The sequence below is a fragment of the Ovis canadensis genome, chromosome 2, assembly GCF_042477335.2.
Source record: "Ovis canadensis isolate MfBH-ARS-UI-01 breed Bighorn chromosome 2, ARS-UI_OviCan_v2, whole genome shotgun sequence".
In the NCBI taxonomy this organism is placed as follows: Eukaryota; Metazoa; Chordata; class Mammalia; order Artiodactyla; family Bovidae; genus Ovis; species Ovis canadensis.
Window position 1 is genome coordinate 163,268,123 of NC_091246.1, and position 23,151 is coordinate 163,291,273.

Below are 23,151 nucleotides of genomic sequence, written 5' to 3' on the forward strand. Positions count from 1 at the left end.
AATATGTGTCCTGGATTCCCTCTTGGAATGTATAATGCACTCTAATGACAGAACTGCTTTTTTTTATGATCAGATTCTGAGTAAGAAGCTCTGTGGCAGACAGCCAAGAGAGCCACTGTAGAAACAAACAGGCTGACAGGCGGCTCTTCCTTCCCCCTGGATAGAATTGCAGATTTCCGGAACATCCCTTGAGTGTGCTCTAGGATATCTTCTCATCGGAGGTTACTCTCTTACAGAATGTATATAAAGATGAGTACAACCACTTCTTCAAGGGCATTGGATGGATACCAATTGGTTCTCTGGAGGTTGAGAAGGTCAAAAAAGCAGGTGATGCATTAAACGAGAAGAAGTACAGACAGCACCCAGATACCATCAAGTTCACAAGTGTGCCTGATTCCATGGGCATGGTTTTGGCTCAGCACAACACAAAGCAGCTAAGTGATGTAAGTGGTTTCCCCTCACATGGTTTTGTCTGTGAATAACCCCATGACCAGCTACTCCACCATCCTTCTTAACTCAATCCGTGAGCGTGCATCTGTGTTAATAAATCAGCTGCTTTCAGAGTTAAATTCAAAGGGTTTTATCTTGGAAGCAACTTGGGACTTGAAGAACAGGGAGGAGAGAAGGAAGATATTCCAAGTTTGCTTTGTTTTCCAAATGTGGAGAGTCTGTGTTGTTCATAAGCAGCCCCCTACATTATCTATGTGAAAAGAAATTATCACCTGTGACCTTGTCTGAATTGCAAACCCAAGATATTTGTTGCTCTGAGTTGCAAGAGTTCTACCTAGGTAAATGAGAAGAAGGCTAATTAATATCTTAATCTTTTTCCAAAAAAAATAAAAAGAAAACCATAGCCTGATATTCTGAGAGAGGCCTCTAGGGAGGGGTGAAGTAGTTTACTTTCAGAGTCATCTGGAGTCTCCTTTCTAAGCTCAGGTCTATCTGGACCCTTTTTCTTAGTCAGAGGCTAATAACAATGCTGTGTTTTACCTCATTTGATAAGTTCAGAGTCATGTTACGATACCTCCACCAGAAAAAGAGCGATAAGTAGAAAACAAAGGAGGGAAGAAATTATGTGTGTTTGGTCCTAGATATTTGAAGATAGGAAATGCATTCTTTGGCTCGGATTTGAGGGTTAACTGTGGATTTTGTTTCTCAGACCAGTCCCACATTACCACAGCTGTTCCAAGATTAATTCAGTTTTAGTGGCACTAAATGGTGGAGATTCTTGCAACTTCTCTTGTACTGACAAAGTGTCACTTTCCACTGTGTTTTTCCTGTTAGCTAGGAAAACCCTAGACTCAGTTTATGAAGAACTCCCTGTCCCAATAAATGCCATCCACATCTCCTTAGTTTCTCAAGCTTGAAACCTGGCAGTCGCCACTGACACCTCGCTGTGTGAGCCCGGGCAGCCAGTGCATCTGCTGAGTTACTCCCCACTGTCTCAGCCATCCTGTTGGAGCACTTCCGTCTTTTAGCTGCCACCAACCCTAGTTCTGGCCTCCATCTGTCTCATGTGGGCAACTACAGTAATCCATTATCTGGACTCCCTGTCTGAGGTCGCACATGACAACCAAAAGGACTGTCTTAAAACATGGATCATGTCCTTCTCATACTTAAAGCCTATTAGTAACTTCTCCTCGAACTCAAAATCTAAACTTGTTAACTTGGTTGAAATGAAAAGGCCCCCAGCTCTGTGGCCCTGCCCTCCTCCTGTCTAATCCTTCTGGGACCCCCTCAGAGCCCTCTGTGACCTTCAGTCTCTCAAGCTGGCCGTGCCTTTCCAGACCCAGGACTCTGAATGCTCCTCTTCTGCCCAGACCCTTCCCCTTTCTTCACGTTTGAGCATCAATGGTACCTTTCTATTGAGCCTTTGATGTCCCCTTTTGTTTCTTTCCTAAAGTTGTTTTATTTATACCACAAAAAGTTTATGTGTTTATTCTCTGTTTCCTCTACAGGACTATAAACTCCAAGGTCAGCTTTTATTTATTAAATAAACTTGAACACTTTAAACACAGGACCTACCACACTGCCTATTGTCCCACACCATTGTACAATAAATATTGGTGGAATGAGTGAATGGATATGTCCATAAACACTCTCTCTGCATGATAGAGTAGCTAATTGCCTTGTAAATGGAAAAGCACAAATGGTAGCCTTCCGTTTTAAAGGGACGTGTGCTAGGTGAAACTTACATTATGTTAGCTAATTCAGCTTGCATGCTGCCTCCTTTGTTTTTAGTTGAACTACAAGGTGGAGGGAGAGAAAGTGAAGCACAAGTACACTCTGGACCCCGATGTGCCTCAGTTTATTCAAGCCAAGGTCAATGCCTTCAACATGAGTGATGTGAGTATTTGGCTGGGTGCCTGTCTTAGTATTGCATCAGGGGCCTCCCCTTTCCAGCTCTGTGTAACTCCAGCACTGAGAATTTTAGAGGGAGCCAACTGAGTGTGGGCCCTTTGAGTCTTTGTTAAGAGAAGATTATTGAGAGGACAAGACTATCAGGTGACCCTGGAGCTGGACCCGGGAAATTGGGGGCTCCTTATCCCACTCCTGTCCTTGGAATGTACATTCTGCCCACTGTTCCCACAGTGGGAGCCATTTTCGAGGACGCGGCCTTGGGAGACCAATGTGTTGTTGAGACCACTCGGGACTGAACCTAGTTGAGGCCTAAATAAACTAGTATGGCCCTGGTGGGCAGTTGCAAAGATCTGTCTCGTGACTGCCCCCCAAAACTCACTAATTTAAATTCTCTTGTTTATGCCAAGCTGGAGAGTTTAGCCTGTTTTAGCCAAGTTTCTCCTTGCCCTCCTTGTATGGGGACCAATTTGCAAATCAATAGTCTCCAGATTGGATTCTTATCATAGAATACGGGGCTAGAGGTAGCATTCATTTCACTTAATGCGGACTTTTTCCAACTGTGGACTATGATTCATTAGCTGTTAAATCAATCTAGCAGTCTGTGTTCCATTCTTTTAAAAGTGAAAGAAATTGGGACAAACAGATTGGAAAATCAGGAGTGTATAATTTGTAGTAACTGTAAGTATGGCTATCTCTGACTTTTGGCTATTTGTTAAACTTCTAAAAATGCTCACCAAAATTTTCTTTAGAAAGTCTTTCTTTGTATGTGACTAGCATCTCTCTTGGATACTTAATTAGTGGTGATGTTTACATGTACTATTATGAATTATTTCATTTTGCTTTTAAATCAAATTGGTAAATTCTAATTTAAAGACATAGTCAAACCTGGATAAAATTGTTCATTTCTTAAAAGATGACTTAGTCATTCTTCCTAATATTTTAGACTCTCTTTTATCGCCAAATTAACAATCTTTAAGTACTCATTTTTATGCTTTTGGTTTATATAAAACTTTTTTCCTACTTTTATAAGTAATATTTAAACATTAAGGTTAATTAAAGCAGGGTAATACTATGTCTGAATTTTTAATTTTACTATCCACATCTTTGTGTAAGTTTAAAATGCTTCATACAAAAAATACAAGAAAATAAAAGCATTACATGCTTATTATAGAAAAATTGAAAAGTATAGAAAATTATGAAAAAATTAATATTGTTATCCCACATTCAAAGCATTACCTTTCCACTGGTTTTTTTTATACACACGTATACATTTTTTACAGCAATTGAGATCATACTGTGTGTATAGTTTACTGATATATTTTTTAAAAAGAATCTAATAGATCCCTAAAAGATGAACAAAGGGCTCTAACTCTGAATTTTTTAATAGAAAGGGATATATTATGAAGATTTTGGCATCCTGTTTAATTTTTCTTTTAATTATGTCAAATATTAAAATAATCTTTCTTTTTTTTTCCAAGTCTCATTATAAAGCAGATTGGAAGAAAACCCTTGCTAAGGGTTATGATTTGAGACCAGATGCTATTCCTATTGTTGCTGCAAAAAGTTCAAGGAATATTGCTAGCGATGTAAGTCTAATTTGAAAGTAGCAAGCTTTCTTTGTATTTTACAAATCTTTACATGGTGTATGAGGTTATATGAGCTATATTAGAAAGCAAGTAAAGGTTGTAATATAAAAATATTTCCTAATATCTTATGTACCAATTTTTTTATCTTGCTTCACTTAAAAATATTTAAAAGCTCAATTCAGTTACCAAGGATAGGACTTTTTTAAACTCTGAAATACTGGAAATTCTCATTATTATTATTATTATTAATGTGAAAACTGCTTTTTATTTGGCTTTTGTTAAGAAAAAAACCTTGGTATATGGAAATATCACTAAAGCAAAAAAGTCTCCCAGTATTTTATTTTATTTATTTGTTTTTTTTGGCCACATGGCATGTGGGATCTTCATTCCCTGACCAGGGATTGAACTGGCAGCCCCTGCATTGGGAAGGTGGTGTCTTAACCGCTGAACCAGGAAAGTCCCCTCTCCCAGTATTTTAAAAGAATATAATATTTTATAATTTCCATAAAGAAAAAACTCTGGTGACTTATGGAAAACCAGGAAGAATTATAGATTAAATGACAGTATTTTCGTTTTTTGTCATAAATTTTATGCTTACTTATTTACTTACTTAATTTACTTTTTACAAATTAAGTTTTATTTTCTATATGAATTGATATAATACCTTGATATAATAGAAACATTCATTTGGAGTCTAGTATGCTAGTTTTTATAATGTCTTTGCTGAAATTTACTCAGGATTCTGCAAATACTTAATAAGGTAATCCAAATTAATCAAGGAAACATAGTAAAAACTATGTACACCAAATCCTTAATAAACTTTTTAGGAACCTTTGAGCATATTTAGAGCATCTACTTGTGACTGATCTAAACTGTAACTTATTCCATTTTTAAATATCCCCAGAGCAGATCCCAAGACCATCCATTGGAAATATTTTGGTAGTTATTTATTTAAAAATACTAAAACCTTAGATGTTATGTAGATTCAGACAGTTTGTCTAATGCTTAATCTGTGATATAAATTCAATTGAACACTTTCCTACAGTCAACCCTGTCAAACTTCCATCTGCCCTTCTTTTTCATATAGTTCAAATATAAGGAGGGCTACGAGAAAGCCAAAGGCAAACAAATTGGATTTCGCAGTCTTCAGGATGATCCTAAACTGGTTCACTTCATGAATGTAGCCAAAATGCAGTCAGATCGCGAGTATAAAAAGGGCTATGAAGCCAGCAAGACCAAGTATCACACACCTTTGGATATGCTTAGCGTGACAGCAGCCAAGAAATCTCAGGAGGTTGCCACCAACACGAATTATAAACAGCCCTTCCACCACTACACCCTGCTTCCCGATGCCTTGAATGTGGAGCACTCCAGGAATGCAATGCAGATTCAGAGTGATGTACGTAGCATTCATCAGATGGTCAGCACAGAATGAGTTGGCCGTGTCTACTGGTGGCCCACTCCATCCTCAACCTGGTTGGACTCACTGTAATTAGGGACCCTCTCCAGAATTGGGGGGTTTAGGATTTTACTCATTTGAACTGAATGTATATAGTTTTCTTTGGTTATTATATACATATTTTTAAACTTTGGATGTCAGACCCAGTATATGATGTATTCTGTGAAAGACTAAGAGGTGCAAGTGGATGCTATATAATACTCCTTCCAATGTAAAACTTTGTTAACTTTTCTCCAAGAAATTTAAATTTTTAAAGGGATTGGGTCAGGATTGTCTGTTCAAAACCACCATGAATACATTCACTTTTATAATTAATTTCTTTCTCTGAAGAATGGTAGGGAATAAAATATGGGTTATTCTCCCCATCCCCCTATCCTTTTTTTTTTTTTTTAACGGGCAAATAATCTGTCTAAAGAAACCTAAGCCTTGGCTGTTTCTGCAATGAAATTTCCTTTTTCCTTGTAAAGAATTTATACAAATCTGACTTCACCAGCTGGATGAAAGGGATTGGCTGGATGCCATTAGAGTCGCTGGAGGTAGAGAAGGCAAAGAAAGCAGGAGAGATTCTCAGTGAGAAGAAGTACCGCCAGCACCCCGAGAAGCTGAAGTTCACATATGCCATGGACACAATGGAGCAAGCCCTAAACAAAAGTAACAAACTGATTATGGACAAGGTGAGAACTCACCTGCTGGTCTCAGCCTCAGAGCTCCCGCAGTGCTCAGGCCATTGAACCGGGCATCACCACTTTGACCTTCATCAGAGTTTTCATCTTTCTGATGATCATGGCCAAGGTGGTGGCAGGGTATCTAGATTTGTTGTATCTAGAGAGCTCCAACTTATACTGACCCCAGGCTGGCTGTCAACACCACGCTGAATGTGTGATGGAACCACAAGACCCCATGTAGTGTGTGGTTAGGGCAGGAAGGCATTTGTTTCAGTAGAAAGAGGGCTCCCATGTTTGATGGTTTTTTAAACTCATGTGCTTAGTCTCATCAGCCCATCTTCTTGCTGTTTGCTTCATTCTCCAATATCAAATTGACCCTCTCCTGCCCTGGAACTGTGGGTCTCTGCCTCACATTGTGATAGCACACTGCCGATGAGTCCTGCTATATAGTCATGTGGGCCTTTCTTGTTGCAGAGGCGCTACACTGAGAAATGGAACAAAGACAAGACCACTATTCATGTCATGCCTGATACTCCAGACATTTTACTCTCCAGAGTAAACCAGATCACCATGAGTGATGTAAGTAGGTGAACAACAGCAACAAAAATGAAGGGCGGGGAGGCTGACGGCAACTAGTTTTTGTGGAATATCTGTCTCCCACACGCCAACCACTTTAAAATCAGGATCCCCGTTCTAAGCTGACTAACAAGATGCTGGCATTTTTCTACTTCATCATTTAGAAACTGTACAAAGCTGGCTGGGAAGAAGAAAAGAAGAAAGGATACGATCTGAGGCCTGATGCCATCCCAATTAAGGCTGCAAGAGCCTCCAGAGACATTGCCAGTGATGTAAGTGCTTCCTCTGGGCTTTATTTAGCATAAAGGGAAAAAGCAAATGAGCCGAGCTTGTGGGTATGTAGGAGCTGCAGTCAGCTCTTTTTAGTGTTGGTGGGACCCCTGTCCTTTGTAACACACAAGACATGCCCCTTCACCCAGCCCAAGGACTCTCTTATCATTTGTTCATTATTTAACGTAAAAGGTAACAGGGTCTTGTTAAAATAATTAAATTGTGCTATGTGCCAAGTTGCTTCAGTTGTGTCCAACTCTTTGAGACCCCATGGACTGTGGCCCTTCAGGCTCCTCTGTTCATGGGATTCTCCAGGCAAGAATACTGGAGTGGGTTGCCATGCCCTCTTCCAGGGGATCTTCCCAGCCCAGGAATCAAACTCGTGTCTCTTACATCTCTTGCATTGGCAGGCAGGTTCTTTACCACTGGTGCCACTTGGGAAGCCCTAAAATAATTAAGTTGTTAATGGGCAATTCTAAGCAAACATCAGGATACAAGCTATACATTTTACACAGAAGATTTATTACCAGGCTCTTTCCTGAATGTAGAGAAACGGTGCCTGCAGCCTTTTCCATTGGTTACACAGCTGAGTGGGAAAAGCCTCTTTCTAAGTCTCCTTGAAGCAACTTATTTACACCTCTCTTTGATTAACTTTGAGATGATTCTTTCCCTCATGGACTCAATTCTGGCAAGAAATTTGAAGTAAAGTAGTTTGCTCACTGTCCCATCCCCAGCAAATCTTCCTTTTCTAAATTTAGAGTAGCCCTAAACCCATGCCTAAGCTAATGGCATCCAGTGAATTATATTTCATTCTCTTTCTTTCACTATCTCATGTCCATGTTCCTTTTCCATCCGCAGTACAAGTACAAGCAAGCCTATGAACAAGCCAAAGGGAAACAAATTGGCTTCCGGAGCCTCGAGGACGACCCCAAGTTGGTGCACTTCATGCAGGTGGCCAAGATGCAGTCGGACCGGGAGTACAAGAAGGCATATGAGAAGTCCAAGACATCCTTCCACACCCCGGTGGACATGCTCAGTGTGGTGGCCGCCAAGAAGTCTCAGGAGGTGGCCACCAATGCCAACTACAGGAACGTGATCCATACCTACAACATGCTTCCTGACGCCATGAGCTTGGAATTGGCCAAAAACATGATGCAGATTCAAAGTGATGTACGTGACAGCCACGTTTGCAGAGCATTTACTTTGAGATAATAAGCAAATCATGAACGCCTCTAAGTAATGACATTTTGAAAATCCAAAAAGATATTCATATGTAATTTCCCAATAAGATGTTTCATGTTTTACCTTAGAGTGAATTTTTTTTTAACACAAAGGAATGAATCTGATCTATTATTATTGTGAGCATTGCTGGATGTTAGATTCAGGAATAGCAAATGAAATCTGGTTTCAGAAAGGATTTGTTGAAAGAAATACAACTAGCTGAGAAAGTTGGCAGTTTTTATGGCTTCCATACCTTTTATGGTTCCTGATTAAGGAAGAAGAGGTGACGCAAAAAGTCAGATAACTTGAGAGCTACTGCCCCTCATTCCCAAACAGCTTTCATTTCTGACTTTGTGATTGCCTATCTTACTTACTGATGAAATAGGAGGTGATGGCTGAAACAGCTATTAGGATAAATGTGAGGAAGGTACAAAGGGTGGAAAACCAAGAATTCAGCTATAGAGGCCCTTTGGTGGCTGGAAGAAGTGAATTTATATTATGAACCAAAGGCAGGCCACACCAAGCCTATATTTCTCTTTAGAAATGTAGAAGCTGAGCTATAGTTGGAGGGGTACATAAGTATCTGAGTGAAAGCAACTCTGGTACAGTTATAGAGGGAAACGTCAGAACTGAGGAGGGAAGCAGTGAAATTTGCACAAGGTACTGGTGAGGTTTTCTGGCATACCTGAAGCAGTTTAACTGTGGTGGCTGCTCAAAGGCTTATAGCTAAAGATAGAAATGGGGTCCCCTGAGTCATCTATTAGCCAAGGGGACTTGGAGGTTTTTGTAAGAGAGTCAGTCCAACATGGTCACCTTACTTGAGATAGTAGTCACATGGTAGATTGATCTATTTGGTATTTCTTAGTATTTTTTTTTCTTTATGAAGGTATTGAGAGAAACAAATCACAAAGATACTACTGCTTGTTTTAAATTTCTAATGCAAAGAAATGTGAAAAAGAAATTTAGGGATATAGATAATTGAAGTGGAATATACTATTGGTTGAAAACTGAAGGGGAACTTATGGAATATTAAATACCTGCTTATGATTCTAGGAATCTGTGATTTCTTCTCATCCTCAAACTTTTCCTCTTTTGCAGAATCAGTACAAAGCTGACTATGCTGATTTCATGAAAGGCATTGGATGGCTCCCTCTGGGCTCCCTGGAGGCTGAGAAAAACAAGAAAGCCATGGAGATTATCAGTGAAAAGAAGTACCGCCAGCATCCTGACACTTTGAAGTATTCCACCTTGATGGACTCAATGAACATGGTTTTGGCCAAGAATAATGCAAAAATTATGAATGAAGTAAGTCTTTCAATAATGTAGTGTTTAACAGGAATCAGAAATAAGCCAGGAATATCTTACATTTAATCTACAGGTTTTGATAATAGTTTTATGGCTTCATAGTTAATGTTTCCTCTAAAAAAGGGTCTTAAAGAAAAAGATAGAAATTAGTCCTAATAAAATGCCCTCTTCAAATGTTCAATGAACCACCCTACCCAGTAGATGTAAGTATAGACTTTTCTAATGGAAATCTTGAAAATGAGTCCCACTTGTTTAAGGTGAAGTTGAGTAGAAGTTCATAATGCTGAATCAGTAGATTGTAGGGCTTATAACAGCTATGTGTTGCAGCCCACTCCTGCTTCCTTGCTTTTTGCTGGAATAAAAGAAAACTCCTAGATTACATGGCTGTAGCAGCATTTCTGAGCCAGAAACTTCTCTGGCCAATCCTGAGAGCAATTGCTCTCCACCACTAGTTCCTTGGATCAGTCATGATTCCAGTCTTCAGGAAAGTCTCGCTGTAGTTTCACATTATTAGTGATTAGTTGATTTCATGACCAACAATCAAACAAGCACATCACCCTGTTTTGTTTTTTACCCTCTTTCCTTGGACACCTGTTTTCAGGTTGCAGATAACAGAATAATTATAGCAGCATTGGTTATATTATGCAGATCACAACTAGAAATGCCATTGATTAACCAAAAATGGGAAAAATAATTTGGATCTAACATGATACAGTTGCAGAAAATGATGTAGAAAGAGCTGTATTATGCTAAGTCTCTGAGTAGATCCCCTGGAATCTTCTGAGAGAGAAATTTGTCAAGAAGATCAGCCTCTTTGAAAGGGACTTGTCAACACAAGGCACAAATCTCAGTGTCCCTTTAAGATATAGAATTTAAACTATCACAAACATACATTTATTTTTTAAACACTTTTTCATTTTTCCAATGTTAATGGTTATCATTTTAGACTGCTGATGCCAAGATGAGAATCATAGAAATAGCAAATGCTAGCACTAAGAAGTATCTTAGTGATCATCAGGTTGAATCCCTTTGTTGCAGGGTTGAGAAAAGTGTGGTCCAGAGAGGCAAGGCACCTCCCTTAGAGACACACAGCAGGTGAATCACCTGGTCTAGACTAGAGCCAGGACTCTGAGGAATAAGTATTGCTCTTTCCACTAGAAATGCACTGTCTAATACTATAGTCACTAGCCACATGTGATGACAAATCTAAGTCAAATAATAATAATTCAGTTCTTCATTTACATTAGTTACATTTCAAGTGATTGATAGTCCTGTGTGGCTAGAAGCTGTCATGTTGGTTGACACAGAACATTTTCATCACTGCATAGTTCTGATTAGTTGTGCTGGTCTTGAACACAGATCAGAAAATTACTGCTTAAGTAAAGTTTCATTGTAACACAGCCACAGCTCTTCATTTGTATATTGTCTGTGGCCACTTTTGCACTGCAATAGCAGAATTGAGTAGTTAATGGCAGAGATTCTGTGACTCGCAAAACCTAACATTATTTACTCTCTGACTCTTGACATTTATCCACCCCTGATCTAGAGGAAAACTCTAGAAGATTTGTTTTTATTTTTTAAATCAAACCTGGCTAAAACAAAGAGATAGCATTTTTCACCTACAAGATTTCCAAAAATTAAAAACTTGTGTGATATACAGTATTGGAAAGAAAGTTAATGTAAACTAGTTTTGCTGGTGTTAATTAAAATTCATCCATCCAATACCCTTCAGAAGGCCTTACCTAAGTGCAAAGATATAATATATACATATACCTATTAGTATTTTTTGCAGATTAGGGTCTCCAAAAGGAGATGCCAAGGTGGAATTTGGAGTACAGGGCATTTTTCGGGGATCAGTACCCATGGGAGGCAGACATAGCAAGAGGGGTCCAACTGGGATGGTGGCCTTACAAAGCCTAGGTCAGTGCCACAGGGGGCTCTTGAGGGGACATAGCCTGTTAGGAGTGTCTTGCGCTGGGTAAAATGGCCAGGACTTTGTACCTCGACTCTGAAGATCCCTGAATGTGGCCACCAGGGAGATGTGCTCTTGAGTGAGGCAGCAAAACCCTAAAGCAGATGACAATTTGGAGGCTGTCTGCAAACAGTTGGGGCACCAAGTCCTTCTTTGAATGGGTAGCTGCCTGGTGCATCTCCAGATCACCACAAAGATTATGGCATCATTGCTTACTATAGAAGAAAATGAAAACAACAAATTAAATGTCTATCAATGGAGAACTGGTTAAATCAATTAGGTGATACCTCTTCATGGAATACCACGTAGCTCTTTAAATGAATGAAGTTAATTATTTTGAGAAGGCTAAAAGATGTCTATACTATAATACTACGTAAAAAAGTAAGATGTAGAATAATATATATGACTTCATTTATTTTTCAAAAGGACTAAATGTGGACTTTAATATGCCTAGAAAATTCTAAGATGGAAATGCTATATCCAGGCTGTAAAATAGGAAGACAGGACATTTTACGTTCCATTTTACATCCTCTCCACTATCTTGTTTGAGCACATTTTTCTTTTAAACTTTTAAAAAATAAGAGTGAGCTAACAAAAATACATAAAATATTGATATTTGTGTAAACTAATATGTATGTATGGGACTTCCCTGATAGCTCAGTTGGTAAAGAATCTGCTTGGTATGCAGGAGACCCTGGTTTAATTCCTGGGTCAGGAAGATCCTCTGGAGAAGGAATAGGCTACCCACTCCAGTATTCTTGGGCTTCCCTTGTGGCTCAGCTGGTAAAGAATCTCATGCAATGTGAGTCCCTTGGTTGGTTTGGTCCCTGGGTTGGGAAGATCCCCTGGAGAAGGGAAAGGCTACCCATTCCAGTATTCTGGCCTGGAGAATTCCATGGACCATATAGTCTATGGGGTCACAAAGAGTCGGACACAACTGAGCGACTTTCACTTTCGATATGTAGGCACTAAATGACTTTAAAATTTTTAAATATTAACTTCTATTGATTTCTTTTTCTTTCTTTCTTTTTTTTTTTTTTAACTTTCCAGCATCTCTACAAACAAGCATGGGAGGCCGACAAGACCAAAGTCCATATCATGCCTGATATCCCCCAGATTATTTTGGCAAAGGCAAATGCAATTAATATGAGTGATGTAAGTAAGACTCGCCCCTGTTGTCTGTCATCTTTCTTTCCTACCCATTTGAACTAGTAAAAACAAAGTAACAGATTAATATTTCAATTTTGAGAGTGAATGTTTTGAAAATGAGTGGGAATCCACAAATGAGCATCTTTCTCTTTCTCATCTTGCTTTGATAAGAATAGGAATAGGCCTATTGATGGGCCTTGGGTCCAGCAGTTAGGGATTTGAAGGGAGTTGGATTTTGTTCTAGGGGTAGTTACTTTTTATCAAACTAGGAGAATTAAAGAGAATGGCTTTAGAGCCCAGGATAAAAGATAAAGAATGAATCCCAGGACTTTCCTAGAGAGTCCTTCTACCAAGCTTTTGGAATGTTTCTAAGGAAGGAGTATTGGGAAAAGTTAAATGGAGAGTGAAGAACATTTTGAAGAATTTAGGTCAAGCCCCATAAGGAATGTGCAACATGTACTGTTAGAAACTGCATAGGGGTTTTATTTCACTTCCTTTCTCATCCTAACCAGTTGCTAGGAAACCCTCAAATCCTAACAGGTGTTTTTTCTTTTGTTTGTTTGAATTACATAGGGATTTGGGATAGTTGACTTCTTTTTGGATTGTAGAATCCATACAATTGTATACATAAAAATGTCCATTGCAAAACAGTGAAAGTATTTTGATGTAAGAACACAGCTATTTTGTTTTCTTCTCTTGACTCTTATTTGACAAAATGCATCAATAATAATATACTGGGTTTTCACATTTCTAACTTCAGTGCCAGTTTAGTCTTTGAAAAAAAATTAGATTTTCCTATTTAGAAGAAAACTGTTTCCTTTGCTTCCCTTTCCAGAAACTCTACAAACTTTCTTTGGAAGAGGCTAAAAAGAAAGGCTATGATCTCAGAACTGATGCAATTCCTATCAAAGCTGCCAAGGCCTCGAGAGATATTGCAAGTGATGTAAGTCTAAAGGAAAGCAGTCACCTGACTGGGGGTTTCTAGCCTACCAAAATAATAAGGGCTGAGTTCTAAAAACACTGAATGAGTGAAACATGAGAGGAAAAAAAAAAGCATGCCTGCTAACAGTAGCCCCATTATGTTCTATGAACATGTCTCAATCTTGCTCTCGTGTTTTCTTGGATAATTTCAAAAAAATGGAATGCCAGTCACATTATGACCACCTAGATGTCAGCTCCCTGACTCATGAGATCTGGGTGAATTAACTTTGGTCTTCCTCACCGAGACTGTGGCCTGTAGAAATCCAAAGCCATTCACTAAGTCTTTAATGAAGACTCGTGTTGTCCTTGCCTACTGCCTCTTAGACTGTCTTCCTAACAGGATGTCTCAGAAAGGGCTGTTCCGGGGGGGCTGATCTTTTGTTCTCATGATAGCTGATTATTAAATAATTAGGAATTTTGCAAACCCATTGTTAAACTATTGACAGCTTGATACAGCTGAGATAGAAGTGTTTATACTAGAGAAATTGGCAAACATTATAAGTTGGGGCTCCCTCTCCCAACCCCAGAGAGCTGGTGTGCCTCCCTGCCATTGCCATAACATGTCATCTCAATGAAATTCACTTCTTTCATTTGTTTGTTTCAGTAAGAAATCCACTCACAGTGAACATTAATGATTTGGGGGAAGTGGGAGGAGTGCATTCAGAGCACTCTTTCCTTAGCCACCCCCAGGCATACTTTCTCTTTCCTCCCTCTTCTCTGCTCTTCATCTCTTCTTCCTCTCCATCCCTACCCTACTCCTGCATCATCCCCAGAACTCCTCCCTCTATTGTGCTGGAGTCATTTGGCTCTCCCAGATCGTAACCCCTAACTTGCACACTGAACCCACAAGAGACGGGCTGAATATGAAGCTTTCCATGTATCAGGATCTCCCCACTATTGAGGGAAGTTGGTGATAAATAGCAAAATTTCTTCCCCATTACACCAGTATGGAGAATCTGAAAAAGAACTCCACAAATATAAAGCTACCCTGAAAGTATAGTGTGTGTCTCATAACTAAGCCTATTATCAGTGTAAGACCGGCTGGATGATTTCTTGGGGCAACATTAAACTGCTTGGAGCAGTCTGCTTTTTTTCTTTTCTTGTTTGCTGTACTCTTATTACCTACTACAGGTCCCTTTTAACAACAGCATAAGAGCGGAAATCAGTGTGGTGTATCATCACAAGATCAAGGTTCTAATCCTTAGGGACCTTAGCAAGTCACTCATCCCTCTGGATCTCAGTTTACTCATCTATAAAATGGGGGCAGTAAGAATAACTTTTCGTCTACCTCACAATATACAGTTGTATCAGGTTACATAAATAAATGTGAACAACGTATTCTCTGAACTGCAGAATTTTATACCAGTATCATTTTTTATGAAATACAGAACATTGACACTAGAATGATATCTGGTCAGGGAATTGCTCTGAATAAATATTCAAATTTTCTTCACAGTATAAATACAAACACAATTATGAAAAGGAGAGGGGGAAGATGGTTGGTTTCCGCAGTCTTGAGGACGATCCCAAATTAGTTCATTCCATGCAAGTGGCCAAAATGCAATCTGACCGGGAGTACAAGAAAAACTATGAGAAGACCAAGACCAGCTACCACACCCCTGCTGACATGCTCAGTGTCACGGCCGCCAAGGATGCCCAAGCCAATATCACCAATACCAACTACAAGCACCTGATTCACAAGTATATTCTTCTCCCTGATGCCATGAACATCCAGCTGTCCAAGAACATGAATCGCTTACAGAGTGATGTAAGTGATCTTTCTGGGTGATGATGGCATTCCTAGCATGAGAAGGGAGATTACAGGCTTCTATGCCACATTCTTGTGTCTGAATTGAGAAAGTCAATGTGCTTCCTCTGTTTATAGAATGAATATAAGCAGGACTACAATGAATGGTACAAAGGGCTTGGCTGGAGTCCCGCTGGTTCCCTAGAAGTGGAAAAGGCCAAGAGAGCAACTGAATATGCCAGTGACCAGAAATACCGCCAGCATCCTAGCAACTTCCAGTTTTCAAAGCTGAATGACTCCATGGACATGGTGCTTGCTAAGCAGAATGCCCACACCATGAACAAGGTAAACTGAAGAGCCAACCTTCCCTGCAACTCGCAGCCAGGTGGGGCTAGCATCCTCTGGTTCTTGTTTGGGAAATTTTTAATTTGGACTCATCACTTCTATGCAATGGCAAACAGTACCAGAGCACTCCCCATACCATTTTTTTCTGCTTCTTACCTCTTATTTTTATTTCCCTTGCCCTTCTAATTGAGTTAGAAATAATTCTTTCTTTTAAATTATTTTTTAAGTCTGACTTTATTTTTGGTGTCTTTGCTGAATTATATATTCCTTTAGTTACTAAGTTAATTTAATCTAATTTCAAATTGAGTGCATTCAAATGTTATGTTATTTTAAAAAATTTCTTGTTTGACCTAAAAAGTTATTCCAATTTTAAATGTATTTTTTTTAACTTTCTAGTACTTATACACTGTTGATTGGAACAAAGATAAAACGAAGATTCACGTGATGCCAGATACGCCAGATATTTTACAAGCCAAACAAAATCAAACCATATACAGTCAGGTAAAATATGTAATTAAACATATTAAATGATGTCATGGTATATAATTGATGTAAATGCTGAAGCTATGGAAATGAATGACTCAAAGTGGTTGATAGAGGGATGTTACAATTTATGGTGGTTAGAAGCAAGTGAACGGCTGTGATTATATATTCCATGGAGGTAGGTACTGTGCCTCTTTTGTTTATCTCAGTACTAATTGTGTTTGGCACAGTATACAAAACTTTAAAGTTATTGAAAGAAAAATGCACCAAACAGACCTGGTATGAGCTTTGACTTTCCCATTTATGAGTTGCGTAATATTGGGTTTAAGCCTTAGTTTGTTCATTCCTAAAACCTTTGAAGTGCCTATGACATTGAATTGCTATAAGGACCAAATGAGGAATTCCATGCACAGCTCTCATCACAGTGCCTGACATACAGTAAGCACTGGATGGCCTTCAATTATTTTTATTATTGTCCAGTTTAAACATACATGCATCAATTCAATGAATTTGAGTCAAAAAGATGAACTTATTTTTTGCACCTAACAAAAGGCATTTTGTTTCCTATTACTTTTATCATTTAGATAATTAAAATTTTGTTACCTGACCTTTTTTAAATCAATTACTTTAATACCTATATTCAAATTAGTAGGCCTAGACTGTACTTAATGATAGAGGAAATCTACCTAATATACCTGATAAGAACACACTGTGTCTGAATGAAAAAAGCCATACTCTACTATTAATACCAAGGTAGTGGGGAGCGAGTCTCAGAGGCAAAAAGAAAAAAAGTCGAAGCCAGATCACTTGATGCTGTCATTGCTCTGTTAAACAGCTTATATTCTTTTTCATCCATATCTTTAGAGATAAGATAGATGATGTTAGAATCTGATGTCCACTCTTTAGGTAAACTTCTGTTCAATAATCCTTTGTGTTTTTAATATACACTGAATAATGATAAATACTTTCTTTAATTTTCAGAAACTCTATAAACTTGGATGGGAAGAAGCTTTGAAAAAAGGCTATGATCTCCCAGTTGATGCAATTTCTGTTCAGGCAGCCAAAGCTTCCAGAGACATCGTTAGTGATGTAAGTATTTTTTGACTTATGTGAAGATATATTCATGTCTGAATCTAGTACCTTAAAGAGCTGGTAATGATTTTACAGATAGTCCTCACCTTTCAAAATGTAATGCAATCTCCTTCATCTTCTCCTACCCTCTTCACTTATCCCAATCCACTCTTCTTTCTCAGTGATTGAATATCAAAAAAGGGGCTTCCTGAGTAGAGACTGAGCCAGAGAACCTATAAGACACATTACACTAAGTCGAGATGCTTCTACACATTGCAAAAGAACCAAAAATTTTGTTTTCCCACTTGCCTGCAAATAATTTTCCTGTCTATTTGTCTATTTTAGACAAACTCAAAGTGCCAGACAATACATAACCTCAACAACCTCAATAGATTTTTCTTTGCACATATTTAAAACTCACTGTCAGTTCTTTTTATTTAGGCCATCCTTGCTTTTACATAATTCCAGTAAATTGGCTCAGGGTGTAGAAAATACAGGAAGTGGCAGGAATTTAGATTTAAGATACAGAGGACTTAACTTTCCCCTGAATATCTGGTTGAAAGATCATAAAACAAAGATATTTGCTCTTCAAGGCAACTTTTTTTTTTTTTCCTGACTGCATGCAGCTTGTGGACTCTTGGTTCTTCCACCAGGGATTGAACCCGGGCCATGGCAATGAGAGCTCCAGGTCCTAACCACTGGCTTGCCAGGGAACCGCCAAGGCAACTCCTAATTATGATTGGAAAGGGTAGTAAATTTGGTGAAAAACTGGATACAGTTCCTATTGGCCAATTAAATTTTTATAAATATTCAATTTAAAGATTCTGCAAACTCAAAAGATATCATTTTGTTAACCCCAAAAATTAAACACCAAAAGTTTGGAGAATTTCAGCTATAGAGAATAAATTACCAGAATTTTGTCACAGCGTCGTAATCAAAATCTTTAAATCAAAGCAAAACAAGGATTTGATTTGGAGAGAAAACATGTCTAAAAACAATCTGACAATAAATTCTAAGAATATAAGGGACATTTCTCTCTAATTCAGTTAATCTGTGGCAATCCAGAAGTGTTGGGAAATTAATTAGATGATGTGTTATTACCCACTCTCTGGCTTGCAGGTCAATGTCTCATTAAAATGAATTGATGTGATGATGAACCTAAAGCAGTAGTGATGTCTGAATGGTCCTCAGAAAGTAAACTCATTTTCATTTAATGTTAGAATTCCCTATGAGGTAAAAGTAGCTTAACAAATTAAGACATTGCATCAATACTTTCCTAAGAAACAACATTTATTTTCATGTAAGTCTGTTAGAGTTTTTTTAAATCTTCCTCTAAGATTGAATTACCTTTAAATGAATTTCCCACCATTGTAGAGATTATATCTCCTCTCAGTTTCAAATGATTCTTGTATCTATGCCACATAAAGAGATTAGAGCTATTTTTATCAATACTTAATAAGTTAGAATCACAGAATTTACAGTTAGAAGATAACAAATGTTTATTTAATCTAATCTCCCACTCAACATCATTCTCTCCTTTCTAATAGGTCTATTCCCCATTCCAGTAGGCCTCTGGATATTTACAAATATAAGAATTTTTGTGTCCTTCAGGGCAGTTTGTTTCTTTGCTGGATCATTTCTAATTGCCATTACATATTTCTTTATTTCAAACTTAAACATGTTACTGGTCAGCCTTAGATTAGAGTAGCATATTTCCCTTTTCACCTGATATCCCTTCAAACATTTCAAATTTTTCATTTATTCTCCTTTGGTTTTTGCTTTGTAAGTCCTTAAATCATTACACTTGTGATGTATTCTGTATTTTCAAAACCCCTCTCAAAATAGAGTACCTTAAAACTTGGTGCTGTGTTCCTGTTTCAGGTTAGGCCAAGCAAATGAACTTCTGATTTGCCTTTATTTGTATTCCTACAGAATCTCTTACAGAAATCTACTTTTTAAAAAGCAATTTTGTCATATTGCATAAATTGAACTGATGGTCCAAGTAAATTCCTGACCATTTTTAATGACATAACCGTGAAGCTAGGTATCAAGAGAGAGTAGAACCTACTTTTGTAAAGTATAATGTGTGTTCAGCAGCTGGCATCAGTTACTCTTGCCATTGTCACCAACTATAATGCAGTTTTCCCCAACTGAATCTAAACATTGGGTTTCACTATTTCTTACATTTATGCCCTTCATTTTGACCTATCTTGGCAGTATGTTGAGATCTTGTGGAATTTTGTTCTATTCTAACATATTTGGCAGTTTTTATGAGCACAGATGAATGAATCTGAACAAGACAAGTTTATATGACACAATTATATGGCAAACCACTAAAAAAACCCCTGCAGTTTAATAAATTAATCTACACTATTAGGCCTGCTCATTAAGTCCTGAATCTTCCCAATTATTTTTTGCAACTTAGCCATACTTTTCCCATTATTCCTATAAGGATTATCAAATGCTACCCTAGAGTCAGCATACATAATGTCCAGCACATTCCAACATATAGTTCTGCCTCTAGTTGAATTTAATTTTTCATCATAACCTGTCGTGATACTCAGGTACATTATGTCTTTTTAGAAGCCTCTACTTAAGCTTTCACATTTCTTTTTTTTCTTTCCTCATTTTTAAATTTAAATTTGTTTATTTCTAATTGGAGGATAATTGCTTTACAATATTGTATTGGTTTCTGCCATATATGAGCATGAATCAACCAGTTTTCACATTTGTTACTAAGTTAAATGAAATTCTCATTTCAGTTTTGGAAACATGCAAACAAAGAAAACAGAGTTTTACTGTGTTTATGTTAATAAGAGAACTGTTTCCTCTGATTTCAGTTTAAATACAAACAAGGCTACCGCAAGCAAATCGGCCACCATATTGGCTTCCGGAGTCTGCAAGATGATCCAAAGCTTGTGTTGTCCATGAATGTAGCCAAAATGCAGAGTGAAAGAGAATACAAAAAGGACTTTGAGAAGTGGAAAACCAAGTTCAGCAGCCCAGTGGACATGTTGGGAGTGGTGCTGGCCAAAAAATGTCAGGCCTTGGTCAGTGATGTGGACTACAAAAACTACCTGCATGGGTGGACATGCCTGCCTGATCAGAATGATGTGATCCACGCTAAAAAAGCTTATGATCTACAGAGTGAGGTCAGTTTCTACTAAATCTCATAGTTTATGTGTATAGTACTTCATATCCCATATGAGCGATCATTTAATCATTAAGAGACAAACTACATAGACAAATTATTATTGAATATCTAAAACATACCCTTTTTTGTAATGCGTATAATTGTTTGAGTCAAGGGTCCGGATGAGGATGGAATTTTGATGGCATGCTTTGTATTTTCACAGAATTTGTATAAGTCTGACCTTGAGTGGCTGAAAGGCATAGGATGGAGTCCCTTGGGTTCTTTGGAGGCAGAAAAGAACAAACGGGCTTCAGAAATCATCAGTGAGAAGAAATATCGCCAGCCTCCGGATAGAAACAAGTTCACCAGCATTCCTGACGCCATGGACATAGTTCTGGCAAAGACAAATGCCAAAAATAGGAGTGATGTGAGTACCTCTTCAGAGATAAAAGAAACTATACTGCCTGATACCCAGTAGGTGCTCAACAGTATTTGCTAAATAAATTAATAGGATAACACAGCATCATTTTTTTATTTGGTTATTTCATTTGAATTATCACTTACCCTACAGTGGATCTTGTAAAAATGAGTTAGTATCAATTTTTGTTACCTAGAGCTTGCTTGCTTATTTATCCAAAGCATAACAAGAAAACTATCGAACATATTTCTTTATCTGAAACTTGTGTGCATTGAAGACCCAGGTGTGTGCATTAGAGGGAGATATTCTGAGTACCTTACACAGGCACAGGGGAAATGTCATAAAGGATATATTTTCTTTCAAGTGATTATAATACACTTCACTTAGCTGAATCACAATAGATTATATATGTTTATTTATATTTGTATTTATATATCTTCCATTTCCTTCTTATTTCCTTCTCCAGCACTGATTCCAGTGTCTGGCATAATAATAGGTGCTCAGTAAGTATTTACTGAATAAAATAAATGAAAGATGTGTAGAGCAATTCTATGCAAAGAAGGGAAAGATTATTCTACCTTCCTCAGTTAGAAGCATAACCCTGAAAATTACAGAGCATTGAATTATGGCACTAAGATTTTGGAGCTAAGGACATTTAAATAGATTTATAATAATAACTCTTTGGGCCTTAGAAAGACCTAAATATATATAACATTTTATATATTTTACATATATATTAGTTTTTATAGAATATATGTAAGCCCTTAATTAGCATATAGTAAGCATTTTGATAATTTCCCAGGATGGCTCAGTGATAAAGAATTGTCTGCCAGTGCAGGAGAAGCAGGTTTGATCTCTGGGTTGGAAAGATCCCCTGGAGATGGAAATGGCAATCCATTCCAGTATTCTTGCCTGGGGAATTCATGGACAGAGGAGCCTAGCGGGCTACAGTCCATGGGGTCACAAAAGAGTTGGATACAACTTAGCAACTAAACAACAACACAACAAAAGCAGTTGGTAAACTGTGGCTCCTCTCTGCCCAATCACCCCCTCATAGACGTCTTGCAGTTTTGATATCCAAAATTTATAGTAATTGCTGACCTGTCAGTTTTATTAGGAATGTTCATGTTCCCATTTTTTTTTATTTTATGGTAGCAATTTGAATCCATCAAGTGACTAATAAAGCAACAAATTTCTACAAATTATTTCCCCCTTTAGAAAAGTTTCTTGTTTCTCCATGAAACAGGGCTGTGTATAAAGTTCTGAACTAATATGGTGGCCAATAGAAAAACCCTGCATCATGAAACCTATCAATGTCAAAGTCTCAGGATAGACCTCCACTACAGTGTGCCCCTGTTACAGGATACCAATCTCCTTAGGCCTCAGGAAAGGGCCACCGGGGTCCTTGAGCCTGCTATCTCTCCTTTTGTATAGGCCAGTTCATCTATCTCAGTGTATACAAACATTATTTGCATTTTCTGTTTTCCATGAGGTGAAAGGGACTCATGGCATCGAAATGGTCCAACTCAGTGGTTCTCAACCAGGGACAGTTTTGACCCACAGGGGACATTTGGCAACACTCATAACTTGTCATAACTTGAGGGAAGCATGCTACTGGAATCTAGTGGATTGAAGTCAGGACAGCTCCCCCACAATAACAAATCCTCCAGTAAACATCAATAGTTCTGAGGCTGAGAAACTGATCTTTCTCAATCATAAAGGTTAGTCCCGGATAAAGGTATAAGGAAATTCAGAAGACTTGCTTTGTTGTAGTCCTGAAGGTCTTTGGGTTACAAGGACCATAGTAAGCATGTCAGGAAGGAGAAAGGTGCCAGGCCCTCACACCCCACACTGCATGCCTCAAAGGGAAAATTGACAAGACCAAGGAACCAATGAGACTTTAAAGTTTTTTATATTGAAATAATTTCAGCATGCAGAAAAGTTGAACTCAGTACACATAATTTACATGTATATACATATATATATGTATATCTTCACCCATATTCACCAATTAGCGTTTTATCACATTTGCCTTTTTTCTCTTTCCCCCTGCCCCCTCTCTTTCTTTCCTACATGTGTATGTTTTGTGTGTGTGTTATTTCCTGATACTGCTCTATCCCTAAATACTCCAGTGTGTTTCCTGAAAATTAAGAACATTCTCTTACATAACCACAGTGCAATGATCAAAATGAGAAAAGTAGTGTTAAAATAACACTAGTATACAGAATTTACTCAATTTTCCCACAAGCATCCTTTATAGAAAGTGAGAAATTTTTTTGATCCAGGATCCAACCCAGGACCACACATTGAATTTATTTGCCATGTATTTAGTCTATTTTAATCTGAACTGATTCCTCACTTCTTTGCCTTCAAAGTCCTTGATATTCATGAAGAGCACAGGCCAGTTGT

The 23,151-nt window shown here is 38.0% G+C and overlaps 1 protein-coding gene across 50 annotated transcripts in view; it reads left to right on the plus strand.

The window, feature by feature from the left end:
* Positions 1 to 23,151, plus strand: part of NEB (nebulin) — a 203,584-nt gene that overhangs the window by 52,845 nt on the left and 127,588 nt on the right. For all 50 annotated transcript variants that reach the window (XM_069577531.1, XM_069577536.1, XM_069577533.1 and 47 more), the window contains exons 38-54: positions 237 to 443; positions 2,242 to 2,346; positions 3,840 to 3,947; positions 5,035 to 5,346; positions 5,874 to 6,080; positions 6,546 to 6,650; positions 6,812 to 6,919; positions 7,776 to 8,087; positions 9,237 to 9,443; positions 12,466 to 12,570; positions 13,400 to 13,507; positions 15,002 to 15,313; positions 15,431 to 15,637; positions 16,034 to 16,138; positions 17,102 to 17,209; positions 20,032 to 20,343; positions 20,548 to 20,751. In XM_069577531.1, coding sequence (XP_069433632.1) covers positions 237 to 443; positions 2,242 to 2,346; positions 3,840 to 3,947; positions 5,035 to 5,346; positions 5,874 to 6,080; positions 6,546 to 6,650; positions 6,812 to 6,919; positions 7,776 to 8,087; positions 9,237 to 9,443; positions 12,466 to 12,570; positions 13,400 to 13,507; positions 15,002 to 15,313; positions 15,431 to 15,637; positions 16,034 to 16,138; positions 17,102 to 17,209; positions 20,032 to 20,343; positions 20,548 to 20,751 — 3,132 coding nt within the window. The remainder of the gene's footprint in view (positions 1 to 236; positions 444 to 2,241; positions 2,347 to 3,839; positions 3,948 to 5,034; positions 5,347 to 5,873; positions 6,081 to 6,545; positions 6,651 to 6,811; positions 6,920 to 7,775; positions 8,088 to 9,236; positions 9,444 to 12,465; positions 12,571 to 13,399; positions 13,508 to 15,001; positions 15,314 to 15,430; positions 15,638 to 16,033; positions 16,139 to 17,101; positions 17,210 to 20,031; positions 20,344 to 20,547; positions 20,752 to 23,151) is intronic.